This window comes from Pyrgilauda ruficollis, unplaced genomic scaffold (genome assembly GCF_017590135.1).
Source record: "Pyrgilauda ruficollis isolate IOZ18807 unplaced genomic scaffold, ASM1759013v1 scaffold15, whole genome shotgun sequence".
In the NCBI taxonomy this organism is placed as follows: Eukaryota; Metazoa; Chordata; class Aves; order Passeriformes; family Passeridae; genus Pyrgilauda; species Pyrgilauda ruficollis.
This window is the reverse complement of record NW_024513654.1, coordinates 12,364,093-12,380,336: the sequence shown is the minus strand read 5'-3', so window position 1 is coordinate 12,380,336 and position 16,244 is coordinate 12,364,093. Positions and strand designations below refer to the sequence as shown.

General features: G+C 59.9%; 4 protein-coding genes across 6 annotated transcripts in view; 3 read left to right on the top strand and 1 right to left on the bottom strand.

Annotated features, from left to right (window-relative positions):
* Positions 1-1,152: 1,152 nt before the first annotated feature.
* Positions 1,153-5,092, bottom strand: LOC121350302 (steroid 17-alpha-hydroxylase/17,20 lyase). Its single transcript, XM_041461521.1, has 8 exons — positions 4,408-5,092; positions 3,747-3,885; positions 3,001-3,230; positions 2,656-2,742; positions 2,356-2,565; positions 1,945-2,114; positions 1,750-1,853; positions 1,153-1,511 (listed from the first exon to the last, which is right to left on the bottom strand). Exons 1-8 carry the CDS (start codon positions 4,729-4,731, stop codon positions 1,243-1,245), a joined length of 1,533 nt encoding a protein of 510 aa, XP_041317455.1. The 5' UTR covers positions 4,732-5,092; the 3' UTR covers positions 1,153-1,242.
* A 113-nt stretch (positions 5,093-5,205) lies between these two features.
* On the top strand, positions 5,206-8,698 carry BORCS7 (BLOC-1 related complex subunit 7). Of its 2 annotated transcripts, XM_041461523.1 has the most exons (5): positions 5,526-5,704; positions 6,086-6,148; positions 6,580-6,623; positions 7,022-7,042; positions 7,493-8,698. In XM_041461523.1, the coding sequence occupies exons 1-5, from the start codon at positions 5,564-5,566 to the stop codon at positions 7,542-7,544; spliced, it is 321 nt and encodes a 106-aa protein (XP_041317457.1). In that variant the 5' UTR covers positions 5,526-5,563; the 3' UTR covers positions 7,545-8,698. The 2 variants fall into 2 exon arrangements, with proteins under 2 accessions (XP_041317456.1, XP_041317457.1); XM_041461522.1 differs by lacking the exon at positions 6,580-6,623 and having other exon boundaries at positions 5,206-5,704.
* Positions 8,699-9,141: 443 nt separating this feature from the next.
* Positions 9,142-13,279, top strand: AS3MT (arsenite methyltransferase). Its single transcript, XM_041461310.1, has 11 exons — positions 9,142-9,200; positions 9,535-9,575; positions 10,066-10,193; positions 10,299-10,449; positions 10,522-10,658; positions 10,931-11,000; positions 11,238-11,319; positions 11,406-11,537; positions 11,633-11,775; positions 12,165-12,299; positions 13,085-13,279. Coding segments are annotated over exons 1-11 (1,119 nt in total). The 5' UTR covers positions 9,142-9,199; the 3' UTR covers positions 13,184-13,279.
* A 2,565-nt stretch (positions 13,280-15,844) lies between these two features.
* CNNM2 (cyclin and CBS domain divalent metal cation transport mediator 2) overlaps positions 15,845-16,244 on the top strand; it is a 118,644-nt gene continuing 118,244 nt past the window's right edge. The window contains exon 1 of one of the 2 annotated variants that reach the window (XM_041461022.1): positions 15,845-16,238. In XM_041461022.1, the coding sequence (XP_041316956.1) occupies positions 15,884-16,238 (355 nt within the window). In that variant the 5' untranslated portion in view covers positions 15,845-15,883. The other variant, XM_041461021.1, reaches the window with a different exon arrangement.

Genomic DNA, 16,244 nt, shown 5'->3' with positions numbered 1-16,244 from the left:
ATGTTACAGGAGAGTGTACTGGAGCCTCCCTGCCAGTGTGTGCTGCCAGTGACAGGATTTGGGGCAGGGGAAGGACAAGGCTGGCATGGAGGTGCCAATCCCCAGGGAAGCCCAGGGCATCGTGTCTAGCCAAGTTTTCCCAAAGCTCATTCTGAGTCCTGTCCCCCTTCACCCATACAGTGGGTTGTAGCAGAAGCAGAGGGATTGGAAACCCAGTGGCACCCCTGGTGTGACAGAAACAGGCAGGAAAGCAGGAGAGTTTGTGGGGTTCAGCCCTTAGAGGCCGTCAGAGACTCTGTGCAGCAGCAGTGGGGCTGGGCTCCTGCTGTGCTCCCTCTGCCCAGCTTCTGGTGGGTCAGCTGCTCAAATCAGCCTGAGGATTGCCTTTGGGACAGGTATGTGCATGGCAGTTCTTCCTCCAGCTCCTCCCTACCAACCTGAGCCCCCAGGAAAATGGACTGGGAGGAGAGAGGATGCTCCCGATGCTGTGCCAGGCTGCAAATGCATTGCCTTCATCATCACCCTCGTGCCACAGGCTGACAGAACCCATTTGGCTTTGGATGCAGGTGTTGAAGGGGCTGCATGAAAGCCAGGTACTGGGGGTTTGAAAGAACTCATACACACTAAGCAGGAGGTTCAGTGGTGGGGAAGTTTCTGTCTGTTTTCCTGCCTGCTAGCAACAGAGAGGGCAGGGGAAAAATGAGGGGGTGTGCAGGGCTGGAGTGTCACATTGCGAGGGGGCTCTGTGGGGCTTTCCCCTCTGCCCTGGCCGCTTTCCCTCCAGGGGCCCTGAGCCATAGCTGTGCAGCTATTTAGTTAAATATTAAGAGGTCAAGTAATAGAGAACCAGAAACCTAATTACATGCTGCCCTCCATGGCACAGTAGTTTTTGGCAAAAGCAAAGCAAACACGGCCCCTTGCGTTACAGGAAGGTTGTGCTGCTGCTGCTGCTGCTGCTGGAGCGTTGGCCAAAATCCAGCCAGACAGTGAGTGCTCAGGATAGTGAGCAGGCAGGAGCTGCCACGCTGCTGCAGAGAGGCCACAGCCTCCCAACTGAGCCCAGTGCTCCCAGCACGTTGTGGGGCCACCATACACCTCACACTTAACCCTGTCCTCCATCTCCTGCCCAAAAAATAGCCGGAGCCATGCTGTGTTTGGAGTAGCTTTATCTGGATAACCCCCCATCCATGGGGCAGCCTCTGTGGTCCCACCCTCCTGCCTGGGGTCCAGGGCTCCTCCCCATCATGAGGCCGCTCTCCAGGCCTCCCTCAGCCTGGCCTTCACCTGAAACTTCTGCACCTGCAGCACAACACCAAATTTGCCCTCCAGCGAGGGCAGGGGCTGGTCCTCAGGGCACTCCAGTGTGAACCTCTGCAGCACCCAGGCCAGGAAGAGGAAGAGCTCCATCTTGGCCAGGACTTTTCCCAGGCAGACACGGATCCCAGCTCCGAACGGGAGGTAGCTGGGTGAGGGTGAATGGATGTGCTGGCCCCGCTCATCCAGGAAGCGGCCTGCAAGGGGAAGGGGCACCACTGGCATCAGCAGGCTGACCCTTCTGCCTGAGACCTGCCCGAGTTCATCACGTGTGTCCCTCCCAGGAGCTGCAGGACCAAGAGGTGCGAATGCCCCAGGCAGGCAGGAGCAGGATCCAATCTCCCAGCACCAAGCCTCCCCCAGGGCTCTGCTTCTCCTGCTGCACCCACCCGGCCATCCCCCAGCCCAGGAGGGAATGAGGATCGCACAACCCACCAGGATTGAACTCCTCAGGCTTGTCCCACTCCTTCTCATCGTGGTGCACAGACCAGAGGTTGATGATGACCCTGGCCCCCTTGGGGATGGAGTATTCCCCAATGCTGCAAAGCAGACACAGAGTGAGGCAGTGGCTCCCTCCCCACGGTCTCTGGGTCTCTGCCCATGACCTGGATGTGCCCCAGGGGGTCTCACCTGGTGTCAGCAAGGGACACGTGTGGGATGAGCAGGGGGGACACAGGCCGGATGCGCAGCACCTCGCTGATGGTGGCCTCCAGGTAGGGCAGCAGCGGGCGGTCGCTGAGGTGGGGGTGACGCACCAGGCCGATCTTGTGGTCCATCTCCTCCTGGATCTTCCTCTGGATCTGAGAGGAAAGCAAAGACCATTGTGGGAGCCCAGGGAGCAAGGTGCCCTGTGCACAGTGGAGTACACCCAGCATCATCATCATGTCCTGTCAGCTTGTGTGGGGCAGAAGTGCCCACAGCCTGATCCTGCTTATCTGCAGAGCCTGACTTCCCTTTTGGCCCCTGCCTTTCCCAAAACTCCCCATGATGTCCCTGGTGCTGGAGGGAACCCAAGCCCCTGCTGTAGGGTGCAGACCCTACCTCAGGGTAGTGGAGCAGGTAGAGCACAGCCCATTTGAGCACAGTTGTGGTGGTCTCCACACCGGCCCCAAAGATGTCCCCCACCGTCATGAGGAGGTGGTCGTCAGTCAGCTCCAGCCCTGGCTCCAGAGGGCTGCTGTTCTCAGCACTGAGCCTCACTTGCAGGAGGGCATCCATGAGGTCCTTCACCGTGTCTCCACAGAAAGCTTCCTGCAGAGGGACATGCATGAACCAGGCTGTCCTGGGCACAGTGCCCACCACCCCAGCCCCAGCATCTCCCTGTCCTGGCCATGCTGGCACCTTGTGTTCTGTGAATTTCTGCTGGAGCAGCTGGTCCCGGACCTGGAGGCATTTCTTCAGCAGGGTCAGGTCCTTGTTGGGAAATATCTGAGGGAGAAAAGCACATTACAACAGTCTACAGCTCAGCTCAGCCCAGCCCCTGCAGGCCCCCAGGCAGTGTGTACTGTGCCCACCAGTGCACTGGCTCTTGTGGGTCACCAGGACAGGGATGCTCCTACAGGACACATCCCAGTTCCTTCCTCTCATCTGAGGTGAGAGGAATGGGCTGTGCCCATGTTCCTGCTCACCAGTTCCTTCCTCTCATCTGAGGTGAGAGGAATGGGCTGTGCCCATGTTCCTGCTCACCTGGAGCCAGGGAAAGATGTCCACCAAGCTCTCCTTGGCCACGGTGTCCACAATACCCTGGCTGTACTCCAGCATGGCCTCGAACTCGGGGTCCCCACGCCGGTATGAGGAGTTGAAGCAGAGGGAGCACACCACGTTGGTGACAGCCCGCGTGAGCTCGGGGGCCATGTCCAGGGCCGTGTCCTGCGCAGCGCTGAGCGTCTCGCACAGGGATGCAGCCTCCCGGCAGACTGGGTGCAGGACAGGCAGGCCAGGGGGTGATCAGGGAGTGATGATTATGCCAAGGGGGTGAAAGGGGCAGCTGGGGGCTGGAAGGAGGGGTCCCCTGCTCATACAGGGTGTGCAGACTGCAGAGGGCACGCCCCAGACAGGGCTGGGCCCGGAGGGGCTGGGATGGGCAGAAGGGACAATGCTGGGTGCTAGGGAGGAGCAGAGAGAACGGAGATGTGCAAGGATGTCCTTCTGGGTGGAGCAGGGAGCTGGCTCCACGCCTCACTCTCCCCATCTGTGAGTGAGGGGAACTAAAGTTCAGGTAGAAAACACATGGAGAGGTGTTGGTAAAGTACAGGGGATATGAGGAGAGGGACAGAGCCCCTGCCTGGCAAGCTGAAGGGATACCAGGGGACACGGGCTGAGCCACTGTCTTTCCTTCGTTCCCAGGGAATCGGGGCACTTAAGAAGAAAAAGTACAGCGTGGGAGGGAACCAGAGCTGGGAGGGAGCCAGGGGCTGGAGGGAGGCACTTACTGATCCTCTCGAGGGCGAGCGAGCCCTCCCCGAACATGGAGAGGGCAGTGTGCACCAGCTTGCGCTGGAACTTCCAGAGGGGCCCGTAGCTGGCGAAGGCGATGTCCTTGCCCCCCCGCGACAGCAGGTCCGTGGTCACCTGAGGGACAGGCAGGGTCATCCCGCTGCAGGGCAGCCCCGCGGGGATGGATGATCATCTCACCCCATCCCACAAATGGTCCGGGGGGCTAGAGGTTAATGCAGGCAGGCAAAGCACAGGACGTGAGGTTTGCTTTCCCCCTGCCAAGGACTGATAAAGAGTTTTGGGGACAGATGCAAAGGTTAGGGGCTTAGGGAATGCTCAGGGAATTAAGGGGTGCAGGGAACTTAAGGGGTGCCCAGGGAACTTAAGGGGTGCAGGGAGCCTGGTAGTAGCTGAACCCACATCCCCGTGCCCAGGGATGCAGCCAGCTGCAGGAAAAGCAGGCAGCCCTGGGCTGGAGGATGGCCGGGCTCCCCAGGGGAGCAGGGCGTGGAGGGGCCGCCCTGCCCCTGGCTCGCTGCAGGCAGGATGGGGAGGGGACGCGGACCCTGCTGCGTGCCAGTGTCTTCCTCGGGAGCGTCCCCCTCCTCACTCCACGCCACAGTGGGAAGGGGTCCCCGAGACCTGCTGCCGACTCACGGTGCGGGGCCGTCCGGCGAAGTCTTTGCCCTTCTTCAGCAGCACCTCCCTGGCGTGCCGGTAGCTGTTCACCACCACCACGTAGTGGGAGCCCATCCAGAGGGCGTAGAGGCTGCCGTAGTGGCCCTGCAGGCGCCACAGCCGCAGGTGGAGCTGGGGGTGCCCGGCCAGCTGCAGCAGGCTCCCCACCAGCGGCAGGGCCGGCAGGCTCCGCGGGCGCCCCAAGCCCGTGGCCGCGGCCATTGGCAGCGTGTCCCTGCGGCGCGCCAGGCGCCAGGTGCAGAGCAGGGCCAGGGCCAGCAGCAGGGCACCCAGCAGCGCCATGGCGGGGCCGGCTGCGGGGCCGCCGCGCGCGGGGGGCCCTTATAGCGGCTGCGGGGTCGTCTCCTTGACTCTGAGGCGGGCTCGGCTCCTTATCGGGGGGACAGGGAGGGGGGAGCCGAGCGCTGGGCCCCTGGCCAGCTCTGCAGCTGTGGGCGCATGGCGGGGGGCGAGGGCAGCGGGGCCACGGCCAGCCTGGGTGGCCATGGGGGAGCAGCTTCCAGCGCGCTGGGGCCGGGGATGCCCGGGGTCGGAGCCGTCCTTGGGGTTCCGTCCCCAGGGCCCTGTGGTGGGCCAGGGGTGTGGGGACAGCTCGAGGTCTCTCCTGGGTGCCGTGAGCACAGCTGGGGGCTCTGGCGGGGCACTGCCTCGACAGATCCGGGAGGCAGCACTAGAAATGTTGGTAAGCGTGGAGCATCCATCATCATCAGCTCTTGTCAGTGCTGGGGAGACACGGATAGCACTGGACACTGCTGGGCAGCCCTCGACAGTGCTGGTGAGCGCCGGTCACCCCCTGGTACCATTGGTCAACCCTGGTCAGTACAGGGCAAGTACTGGCCAGGGCTGAGAAACCCTGGTCAGCGCTGGTCAGCCCTGGGCAGTGTTGAGAAACCCTGGTCAGCCTTGGTCTGTGCTTGGCAGTGCTGGGCAGCCCGTGGGTGTCTGTGCCCGAGGCGATGAGTTCTCCTCATCGGGGGAGTCCTTTGGAAACTGACGCCCCTCCCAGCAGGATCCCCGACCACTGCGGGCTCTGCGCCTTTCCGAGTCTTCGGGCCCCCGGCGCTCGCCGTAGCGGCTCCCGGGGGTGGGCGGGGCAGGGCACGGGCGGGGTAAGATGGCGGCGGGGGGCGCGGCGGATGCCCAGGCGCGCTTTGGCCACTCGGTGAAGGGGCTCCTGACCGAGAAGGTGACGAGCTGCGGCACCGACGTGATCGCTCTCACTAAGCAGGTGCTGAAGGGCTCTCGTAGCGCCGAGGTGAGCGGCGGGTGCCGGCGGGCGGCCGATTACAGTACCGGAGCGGAACTGGGAGGGCGGCGCAATGCATGCTGGGAGCTGTAGTCCGAGGAGGGGACGCATCCTTGTGTCTGGGCAGGGACCGGGACAGCGGGACCGGAGTGCGGGCACGGGTGGGCAGCGCCTCGGGACCCCGGCGGTGGCAGGCGGGAGGGTGACTGCCAGCTGCTCATGGTGACAGGTGGGAGCGGTGCCTCAGGCGCTCCCGATGGGTGTGCTGTCACGGCTCCGCGGTGATCCCTGCACGGTGTCACCCCGAGTGTCACCCTGCCAGCCGTCACGGGGGCCTCGGGAAACGCAAAGCTGCAGCGTCTCAGCCGGCTCTGTACGTCTGTCTTGTAGCTGCTGGGTCAAGCTGCGAGAAACATGGTGATGCAAGAAGATGCCATCCTGCACTCGGAAGATGTAAGCTGTGTCTTGTGCTCGAGCAGCAGCGTTTCTAGGGACGGGAGGAGAGGAGGGTGGTAAGAACAGTTTGCAGCCGTGCTGCCGGAGCCCTGGAGTCAAATACATTCCTTCAGGCAGCAGGGCTGGTGGCCAGAATAATTTAGTGCTTCCTCAGACCCAGTGCTGCTGGACTCCCGGTGTCCTGCAGGCCGGCCAGCCCTCAAGCTGTGCCCTCTCTGACAGAAAGCGTGAGGGCCTGTGGGCTGAAACAAAGCACTCTGTGTGTCCCTGGGAAAGGAGAAGGAAGTGTGCCAGGCTGACAGATACCAGCAGGGGTGTTTTGTCAGTGCAGCAACAGAGTGGTGGCTGTGCTGGAGGAACCCCCAGGGCATTAGGACAGCTGCACTGTGATTTCTGTAGGCATTCATTCTTTGTTTCGTTCTCCACAGAGTTTAAGAAAAATGGCCATAATAACTACTCATCTACAGTACCAGTAAGTAGGCGTTCTCTTGGGGGCTGAGTGGATCCCTCAGTCCTTCTCTGTTCTCCTAAAAGACTTTGCATGAACCTGCCAGCTCAGACTGATCTCTCTTTTGCAGTTTTTCAAAGCTGAGCAGGCCTTGGAGCTGGAATTTTCCAGCCCTTTTCAGGCTGTTTTGGGGTGGGAGCTGAAATTTTTGCCTCCTGTTTGCCATGCACTGTGTCTCCCATGAGTGTGTATTATGCACCTGGGACTAAGAAGGAGAAGCCAGTGCTACTTCTGTCCCCCAGAACTTAATCCAGAAACATCCTGGAGTTTTGGTCTCTTGAGCCCTTGTTCGAGTTAATACAAACCGTGACTGAGATTTTGTTTTTCTAATGCTCTTTTTTGTCTTTCCTTTTCTCATCTAGGCAAGAAGCAATTCAAAAGAAGTGAGTTCTGGGAGCACCTGGGGGACGTGCGTGTGGGGGTAGAAAGGGGAAGGTGATGGAGTTGGATGGGGGAAAGCAGAATGGAAAGACTTTTGCAGCTGCCTTTGAGGCAGATGCTGGCCCAGCAGGATAAACACTTCAGTATTGTGAAGAGATGGGAATTTGAGTGAAGAGATGGGATTCATACCCAAGCTTCCTATTGTTTCACTGATGTGATAGAGCATGTGAAGTTGCTTGTGAGAGGAGATGAGGGTGGTGGGAGCAGAGCTGTGTACAGCAGGGTGCATGAAGTGAGGTTTCCTGTGTGGGGACACAGGGGGGTAAGGGGACCCCAGGGTTTATCTTTGCTGTAGTGTCAGCTCTAGAGCTGCTGTGGTCCCTTGGGCACAGGCAGCACAGCACAGTCTGGGAGCAGATCTCACCATGAATCTCTTTGTTCTCGGTGCCCAGCGTGGAGCGCTCGTCAAACCTTCAGGACCAGCTGAGTCACTTGCTGAAATGAAGGGGAGCCAAAAGCTTGAGGAATCTCAACCAGCACTGAGGGAGTGAAGTGTTCTCCCCCTTCCAGCTCCTGGGGCTCAGAACTATGTCTGGATGATGCTGGATGTCAGCTGGGATATGTGCAGAGTCTGTGCCCCCTCTCGTGTGCCTGCATCCACACCTCTGCTCCAGAGTGCACACCTGCACCTGGCTGAAACAAACTTCCCTGAAACTTTGCTCTTCCCAATAATTCCTGTGTCTGCTTACTTCCCATGTAGTGTGAAGTGGTCAGCCCACCCCAGCACCCTTGGCAAGAAATGCAGAGTTGAGGCATGGTGTTTAAATGCAGGTGCCTGCAGTTTGCCACTGCTCTGTATTTAGCCGCAGAGGTGGCACAGAGTGCAGTTTATTTAGGGCATTTTAATCAGTGTGAGCTGCAAGTGCCTGGGCAGAGGAGAGGTGCTTCAGTGTAGGCTGAGGTGCCAGTCCCAGCACTGAATTTCTGAGACCAGGAATCTAAGCACACACATCTGCCAATGGCCTAGCTGGATGTGGTTTGGCCATCATCCTCCTCAGACGTTATCTTATTTTCCTCTCTGTCAGAGTTTGGAACATCATCCCTTTGCCAGCCCACATGTGCTGCATTCAGCCTTCAACTGCATTCCTTCTCCTGGGCTGCTGCTCCAGTTTTTGATGAAGCAGCCTTGGCTGTGGTGTGTGTTTGTATCTGGTTGGGAAGGTATCCAAAGGCCCATCTGGGAAGCAGGCAGGAGAGCATCAGGAGCTGGTGTGCTCAGTTCTGCACTGCTCTTTTGAAGGCTAGTGAGCTGTGCACATCCAGGACCAGCTATAAATGCTGTGTCTTGTTTTTGGTAAGTCACTTATCTGGAGCACTTGGAGTGCACGGGAAGCACTTGTTTCCCTGAGTGTGCTTTTCACCAGCTGATAGGAGCAGGCAGGCTGAGAGCTGACACGGGCCTGCCACATTCCTGTTGGAATGCTGCTGGAGTCTGGCTCCTGTGCTGCAGAGCCTTCTCAGACTAGATTTCACCATCCCTGCCAGTATTTTTGCCTTGGGTGACATTCTGACCCCAGCTTTGCAGGTGCATTTTGGGAATGAGAGTTTTCCCTGCGATTTTCTTGCTGGGAATAAAAGCTGTCCTGAACACCACCAAACTGCAGCAGTCTGTCCTGGGTTCTGTCGCTAGCGGTTCCTGTGCACTGGGGAGGCTGTTTGGGATGGTGGTTCTCTTCCCCCCGGGATCTCCCATTCTGCTTCAGCTGAGAGGGCTTTGCAGAGGCAGTGTGACCTTGCTGCAGGTGTCTCGTCCCTTCCAAAGTCCTCTGCAGGGGCTACAGCAGTCCCGTGGCATTAAATTTGTGTCTCCCTGCCTTTGGGACAAGCAGGGGCAGGGCTGCTTTGCGGAGGTGCAGAGCTGTTGGGGAGCAGGCAGCAGGGTGGGTGTTGGGGGTGTGGGTGCGGCAAGAGCCATGGATGATGGCAGCGTGCTCAGCACGGGAGCGGGGCCAGCAGCCTCGCTGTGCCTGTGCCCGCGGGGCCGTGTGCCAGGGCGGAAGGCTGGCCCGGGCAGCGTGGGATGCCGGGACAGCACAGGATACTGGGGAGGAGCGTGGCCGGGCTGGGCAGAGTCCGGCTGAGGCCCTGCAGCTGGAGGCAGTAAGAGAGCCCAGGGCCTCTGCCGGGGCTGCTGGGGCTGCCCTTGGGCCAAGGGCTCTGCTAAGCAGGGGAGGGGGTTTACCCTACAGGGATGCTTTGGGGGCTCATCTCTCCAGGGCAGCTGGGACTGGATTTTTGGGGTGGAGGGATGTTGTCAGCTGCCCCCTGGAGCACCCTATTAGACTGCAAGTTTAGGGGGATTTTCAGAGTTCTGCTGGGGGAGAGCAAAAGGTGCTGTGGTACCTGGGGGAAGAGGGGGATTCAGGACTTGGGAGGACCTGGTGTGGTGCCCGTCTCTGTGGTGTCAGCCGCCAGCCCCACATTCCCCTTGCAGTGGCAGCTCCCATCGGAGAGCAGATCCACCAGGAGGTGCAGGTGAGGAGTGTGGATGGGAGCTGGGGAGGGATGGGGCTGTTGGGCTATGCTAGAGTTTCTGCTGCCATTAGAGGATAAAGCTTGTTTCTGGGCCCAGATGAAAATGCCAGGTGCACTTGGTAGCTTTGCTCCTGTTTCACACAGGAATGGGGGGTGGAGCAACCTGGCATTTCCCTGTCCTTGTTCCCTGTACCCTTCTCAGCCAGCGAAATGGTGGCTGCAGCCTGCAAAGTTACTGAAAATGGGAATTAAATTCCCTCCTGCACAAACACATCAGTGCATATGAGCAAAGGGAGCTGGGGAGGATGGTGACAAAGGGATGCCTGATCTTACTGTAGTTTTTGGCTAGGTGGAAACGAGAGTGCCAGTGCCAGAGGACATGTGCACATGTACAGGCCAAGTGCAGGCATGGCCCCCAAGTTTTAGAACATAGGGAGCTCCCAGGGCTCAACTTGGCACAGTTTAGTGGCCTCTGCCCTTCCCATCTCAGGACTACTACGGCAAAGAGCTGCAGAAGTCAGAGGACCTCAAAACCAATGCGTGCATCACCTCAGCCAGGCCTGTCTCGAAGCTGGTGAGAGATGCTCTGGAGCACATCCATGAGGAGGTGATGGCCAGGTAAACCCTAGGGTCTCTACTCCACTGCCACATCCCCGTGGGCTGCAGCCCCTTCTCGGCTGTGCCATGGGCAGCTCCATTCAACTCAGCTCAGCATCCCCCCAGGTACTACGGCTGCGGTCTGGTGATCCCTGAGTGCCTGTCCTCGTGCTGGATTCTGGACCTGGGCAGCGGCAGTGGCAGGGACTGCTACCTGCTGAGCCAGCTGGTCTGGGAGCAGGGCCACGTCACTGGGATAGACATGACCGAGGGCCAAGTACGGCACGGATCTGGGGCTCCCCTTCATCCTTGCAGCAGCTCCCCCACATAATTTCCTTCCTCCTGCCAGGTTGAGGTGGCAAAGAAGCACATTGCCTACCACATGGATAAGTTTGGCTACCGAAAGCCGAACGTGGAGTTCTTCCGTGGTTACATGGAGAAGCTGGGTGATGCTGGACTGGCTGATGAGAGCTATGATATTGTCATGTAGGTGCCATGCAGGGCACAGTCACCCCCAGTCCTGCTGCTTCCCAGGGCTGTGGGCTGGGTCTGCATCCCAATGGGTCACTGCTTCAGAAGCACATGTCAGCAAAAGGGAAATCCCAAGCCAGAGTCTGGGCTAGTCTGAGAATATAAACTGCCCTTTTCGTGGTCAAATTGGTGTTTCCAAATCCTGTGTGAAGCGATGGGATACACAGCAGCTGGTGGTGCTATGTGTGCAAGAGGGTGCAAATAAGCCTTGGTCTCCTCTCCTGCAGCTCCAACTGCGTGATCAACCTTGCCCCTGACAAGAGGGCTGTGCTGCAGGAGGCCTTCCGTGTGCTGAAGGTGATGGTGGGCTCATGCTTGTGGCAGCAAAGCAGGCTGGGGGTGGTACTGTTGCTTCTCAGTGCCACTGAGAAGCAGCAAATGGGATCTGGCAAGGCATGGATGCAGGATGGGATGAGGGGAGGGCATCTCTGTGGAGGGTCCCAAGCAGGGTAGGATTAGGCAGTTCCCAATTCTCCTTGCCCCTTTTGTCTCTTTGCTTCTTGAGGCTTCCCTTCACTCCTTGCTGCCCTCCAGCCCGGGGGAGAGATGTACTTCAGTGATGTCTATGCCAGCCAGCGCCTGAGCGAGAGCATCCGGAAGCACCGGGTGTTGTGGGGTGCGTAGGGCTGTGGGACGGGGGTGATGTGGCACAGGGGGACTGGACCTTTGCCTCCATCCCCCGTGTCTGTGGTCTCGTACCAGGAGAATGCCTGGCAGGAGCCCTGTACTGGAGAGACCTGTACAGCATTGCTGAGGAGGTGGGGTTCAGCCCCCCATGCCTGGTCACCGCCAGCCCCATCACCATTGGCGACAAGGAGCTGGAGGGCATTGTCGGTGAGGATGCAGCCAGGGAGTGCCAGCTGTGGGAAGCTCTGCTGGGATCCCAGCCCAGGTGTTGAGTGCCCAAGCCACCAACCTCTCCCTTGCAGGCGACTGCCGCTTTGTTTCCGCAACTTACCGCCTGTTCAAGGTGCCGGGTGCCAGCCGGACGGGGCCAGGACGGGTCACCTACCATGGCGGGATTGTGGGGCACGAGCGAGAGCTGGTGTTTGATGCCAACTTCACCTTCAAGGTTTGGGGAGGCATGCTGGGGCTCTGTAGGGAAGAGTTAAAGCTGATGAAGCTGCTACTCAGCAGCATCCTCTGTGATCTGGGGGGCAAGCTTTGGTGGAGGGGATGGTGGGTGGGAGCCAAGGGGCTGTGTCAACCCAGGGGAGTGCAAATGTACAGGAAAGGGAGACAGATGCATCCATTGCTTTGTGATAAAGGTAGAAGTAGAACATCCATGGTGGCTTCCCAGAATGGTTTGAAGCCTGGTGCTTGGGTTTTGTGGGTGTTTCTTCAGATTTTAGGCCAAGATGTGCTCCTGCTTTCACTCTCCCCATCATCTGTCTGGGTGGCTGGAATCCCCTGGGACACACATCTAGGACCCCAGACCTGTGACCATTCCTCTGTCCCCAGGAAGGAGAGGTGGTGGATGTGGATGCTGAGATGGCTGCGATCTTGCAGAGCTCCAGGTTTGCTGAGAAGTTCCTGATCCAAGCTGGTGGAGCAAATGCTGCAGCACCGCAGGGCTGCTGTGGCAAGAGAGTGAAGGTTGGTAGAGGGCAGCTCCGTGGCTGGGTTAAGGAATTGGGACATCAGAGTTGCTATGAGGTATCAGCAGGGCTGTAGCATGATACCAAGACACCTGACTCCTTCTGGGCTGGGCAGGAGCTTGTGGGAAACCAAGAGTGGTGCCTGGTGCCCGAGTTGGGACAAACTGTACCCCTACCCAAGTTGGAGCCCTCCAAAGGGGGATCTGCTCTAACCACCCCAACATGTCCATGGGAACTGGCGAGGCTGACAGCTGGACTCCTCTGAGGTCTCCCAAGGGGAGTCATCCTTCCCCTGAGGGGATTGCCGTGCACAGCTTGCCCCAGGGAGATGATGGCCCATCCCCACGGTTTCTTCCTGCCCATTGCTCTCCTGCCTGCTGATGGAAGATTAGGTTGGCCCTGGCTGCCAACCCTGACCCTGCAGCACAAAACATTCTATTTGCTGGAAATCTATCTCTTCTCCTTGGTGGTCCCTGCAGCCTGTAGATGGGCCAGGAGATACAAGGGAGATAACACCCTGCAGCTGCGTATCCCTGAAATACAGCCTCGTGCTTAGGAAGGGGAGATTTTCTCAGGACTCTGTCCAAGCAGGAGGCATTTCTCAGATAAAGGCAGAGCCAAAGTCCCAGACAAGCTCTTGGCTTCTTGCTGCAGGAAAAAGCAGCTGGAGTGACCCAGAGGCTGCCCCCCATGGTAGCTAAGGAAGTGCCAAGTGCCACTTTCTCAGGTGCCTCTTGCTTCCCACTGGCCTGATCCTGCCCTGGGTTTTTCTCTGTCATTCAGGAGAAGATCTGTGATCCCTTCCAGCTGCTGGAGCGGCTGAGAGCCCCAGGTCCTGCCAGCTGTCTTGGTGGCACTTGTGGTCCCCCAGGGTGCTGCTGAGTGGCAGCTGGTGTCCCCCCACCTCTGCTGGAAGCAAGTGGGGTGGGAGGATGTGTTCCCAGTGATGTCTTCCACCAGAGAGCAAATAAATACATGTCTGAGCTCAAAGGCTGTGTGTTTGTAGCTGCCACAGGGCCGTGGGTGCTGTGCTTCCCTGGCAGGGCTGATGGGGCAGGTTGTGCCTGGTTGCAGTGAGGACCCATCCTGTGAGTCCCCTCACTGTGGGGCTGGCAGTGCCTGACTGGCTTGGGCACACGGGCACACAGGCAGGGACAGTTTCTCTCTTTCCCTGTGCAGCACCACTGAGGTTTCTGTTTCCCCTGGATCTAGTTGGAAAGCCCTGAGTCCCCTGCAGGCATCGCACCTGCAGAGTTTTGCAGGGAAATTCAGCAGTTCTGGAAAAGCAGAAATGCATCCAGCTGCATCCCACAGCAGGCAAAGAGCAACGTGGGAGTGCTTTTAGGGTGTGGTGCGAGGTGATGGACTGCATTCCTGCTGCCCAGCATGAATCCCACAGGACCTGGCCCACAGAAGGTGCTTGCGAAAGGCTGGGGGCTGCTGAAGAGCTAAACTTAGAAATAAGGGACCATTTCCACCCCTCCTCACACAGTAATTTTACAGGAGGGGCCAATTTTCCCATCTCTGCCATTTAAGCATCATCTTGTGTGGCATGGGGGAAGTTAAGAAGCAAAACCCAATAAGATTTGGGTTCAAAAATAAACAGGCCAATGCCAAGGATGCTCTGCCACAGCAGTAGCAGTGGCTGAGGAGGGTCCAGGTGTTCAGGACACCTGAAATTGTTCTGAAATTGTGTGGAATGACCTCACTGATGTGACCTTGGAAGGAAGGAGCTGTTTAATACACACACCCCACCCCCAGCCCTCTTTCTAGATTACTTACAAAGACTTCTTCCAAGTCCCCAAACAGCTCATCCTGGGAGGTTTGCAGCAATTATCTCCTGCTATCAAAGACAGCCTTCCCAGTGGGAAGGGAAGAGCAGGTGGGGTGAGGGGGGGTCCTACCTGCAAATCCCTTCATTAAAAAGACATGAGTCCCTGGCATGGCCTTTCAACTTGCCTGGGAGGAGCTGCACCCGCAGTGAGATTCCTGCTCTGTGCATACAGAAAAAGGCCACAGCTCAAATGCCACTATATTTGCATTGCACTATGTTTTCCCAAACTCTCAGCATGTCAGGAAAGAAGCAGCTAAGAGAACTTTACTTTGATGTGGAGTATTAAGGCCCTCACCAGGCTGTGGGTGCAGTGGTGTCTCTTTGCCTGGCTTTACTTGTGCATGCACAGCCTTAGGGGTTTTAGCCTCCAGTGCATGAAAAGAGGAGGTCCTGCAGCCCTATCCCATGTGAGGAACCCCGACACAATCTGTCCAACACCCCAGTCTGTATTTTGGTGATTGTAGAGATGACCCAGCCCTCAGAGCACTGTGCTCTGCTCCACATCTTCTTGGGTTGCCCTGCACAATTTATTCTTCCATTTTCCAAGCACTTAAACATCAGGGGAGGCTGTTTTACCGCCTCTAAAGGGTGTCAGCCACCGCAAGCCACACTGGCTGCTCCCACGGCTGTTTGTCTCTGGCTCTGCAGGACGCTGAACTGTTTCTCGGCTCCTTCATAAGTGATGGACATGGAGCGATGACGGCCGGGCGCGGGGTGTGCGTTGCCCCAGCTGGGACTGCGGCACAGCCGGGCTCTCAGGGCGGTGGGACAGGCACAGGGAACGTGCAGGTGCTTTCATGGCTCGGCTCTCGGCCCTGTGCGCACCCATGAACTGAGGATGAGCACAGCGGGACAGCTGGGGCGGCGTTGGATGTCCCCAACGGGAGCTCCAAATCCCGGCCCCGCTCACCCCACGCCGCGGCACGGGGCGGCGGAGCAGAGCAGAGGTGAGGGAGGAGCGCGGCCCGTCCGTATTCGGTATTTAATGGTTAATTCCGCCCTCAGGCGCGACACAGCCGAGGAGCTGTCGGGCCGGAGGGTGCCCGGGGCCGCAGTGCGACAGCTCGATTTCTTGAGCGTCGCACGGTACTGTCCGGCGGCGGTTCGGGCCCGACGGGGGAACGGGCACGGCTGAGGAGCGGCCTCCGCCGCAGCAGATCCCGGCGGGAGGCACCGGGGTGCGCCCCGTCGGGCCGGGCCTGCGAGGCGTGCCGGGACCGCCAGGGGGCGCTGCGCGACCGCCGACCGCTGCGACGCGCTAACGCGGGGAGGCGCTCCCGGGCCACTGAAGGGGGCGAGCGGCGCGGCGGGTCCGTGGGGAGCGGCGGTCGCCGTGGACCGGGCGGCAGCGGCGGGGGAAGCGGGATCGCCCGGCCCGTTCGGCCGCCCTGTGTCCCGGCGCGGGCGCTCCCGGGGCCGCTCCTGCCGAGCGCAGCGCGCGCCGGCCGCACCGCACCCCCATTGGTCGCGCCCCTCCCAAGGCTCCGCCCCCTTCGGCACCTAGCGCGTCCGTAATTGGCCGCGGCCGCGCGGCCAGCCCCGCCCCCTCGCGCCCGGCGTACACACCGGAGTCACGCGCCCCCAGGGCTGGGGAGGGGGCGGGACGCGGCGGGGGTGTGGCCTGGCGCTGATTGGCGAGCGGGCGGGCGCTGATTGGCGGCGCCGGGCGGAGGCCCCTCCCCCGCTCGGGGGGCGGGGCGGGCCGCGCGGTGATGCGGGGCCGCGGCGGCGCCGAGCCCTGACTAAAGATGGCCGCGCTGCCCGGTGGGAATATGGCGGGGGGCGGCCGGGGGGCGCGGGTGCTGCTCTTGCTGCTGCTCGGCGGCTGCCTGGGCCGGCGGCCCCCGGCCGCCGCCGCTGCCGCGCCGCCCGCTGCCGTCGTGCCCCCGCCGGCGGCGGAGGAGACGGTGATCATCGGCCTGCGGCTGGAGGACACGGACGACGTCTCCTTCATGGAGGGGGGCGCGCTGCGGGTGAGCGAACGGACGCGGGTGAAGCTGCGGGTCTACGGGCAGAACATCAACAACGAGACGTGGTCGCGCATCGCCTTCACGGAGCACGAGCGGCGGCGGGGCGGGCGGGCAGCGGCGGGGCCGGCGGGGCGCGGCG

What these genes read in the sequence shown, in the direction of transcription:
- BORCS7 (XM_041461522.1), top strand. Translation starts at nt 5,564, where the DNA reads ATGGCGGCGGGGGGCGCGGCGGATGCCCAGGCGCGCTTTGGCCACTCG. An exon ending in AGGGCTCTCGTAGCGCCGAG is followed by an intron (nt 5,705 to 6,085) that starts GTGAGCGGCGGG and finishes TCTGTCTTGTAG; the next exon opens with CTGCTGGGTCAAGCTGCGAG. An exon ending in CAAGAAGCAATTCAAAAGAA is followed by an intron (nt 7,043 to 7,492) that starts GTGAGTTCTGGG and finishes CTCGGTGCCCAG; the next exon opens with CGTGGAGCGCTCGTCAAACC.
- AS3MT (XM_041461310.1), top strand. An exon ending in GAGAGCTATGATATTGTCAT is followed by an intron (nt 10,659 to 10,930) that starts GTAGGTGCCATG and finishes CCTCTCCTGCAG; the next exon opens with CTCCAACTGCGTGATCAACC. An exon ending in AGGCCTTCCGTGTGCTGAAG is followed by an intron (nt 11,001 to 11,237) that starts GTGATGGTGGGC and finishes GCTGCCCTCCAG; the next exon opens with CCCGGGGGAGAGATGTACTT.
- LOC121350302 (XM_041461521.1), bottom strand. Translation starts at nt 4,731, where the DNA reads ATGGCGCTGCTGGGTGCCCTGCTGCTGGCCCTGGCCCTGCTCTGCACC. An exon ending in GCTCGCCCTCGAGAGGATCA is followed by an intron (nt 3,231 to 3,746) that starts GTAAGTGCCTCC and finishes TCCTGCACCCAG; the next exon opens with TCTGCCGGGAGGCTGCATCC. An exon ending in GTGTCCCTTGCTGACACCAG is followed by an intron (nt 1,854 to 1,944) that starts GTGAGACCCCCT and finishes TCTGCTTTGCAG; the next exon opens with CATTGGGGAATACTCCATCC.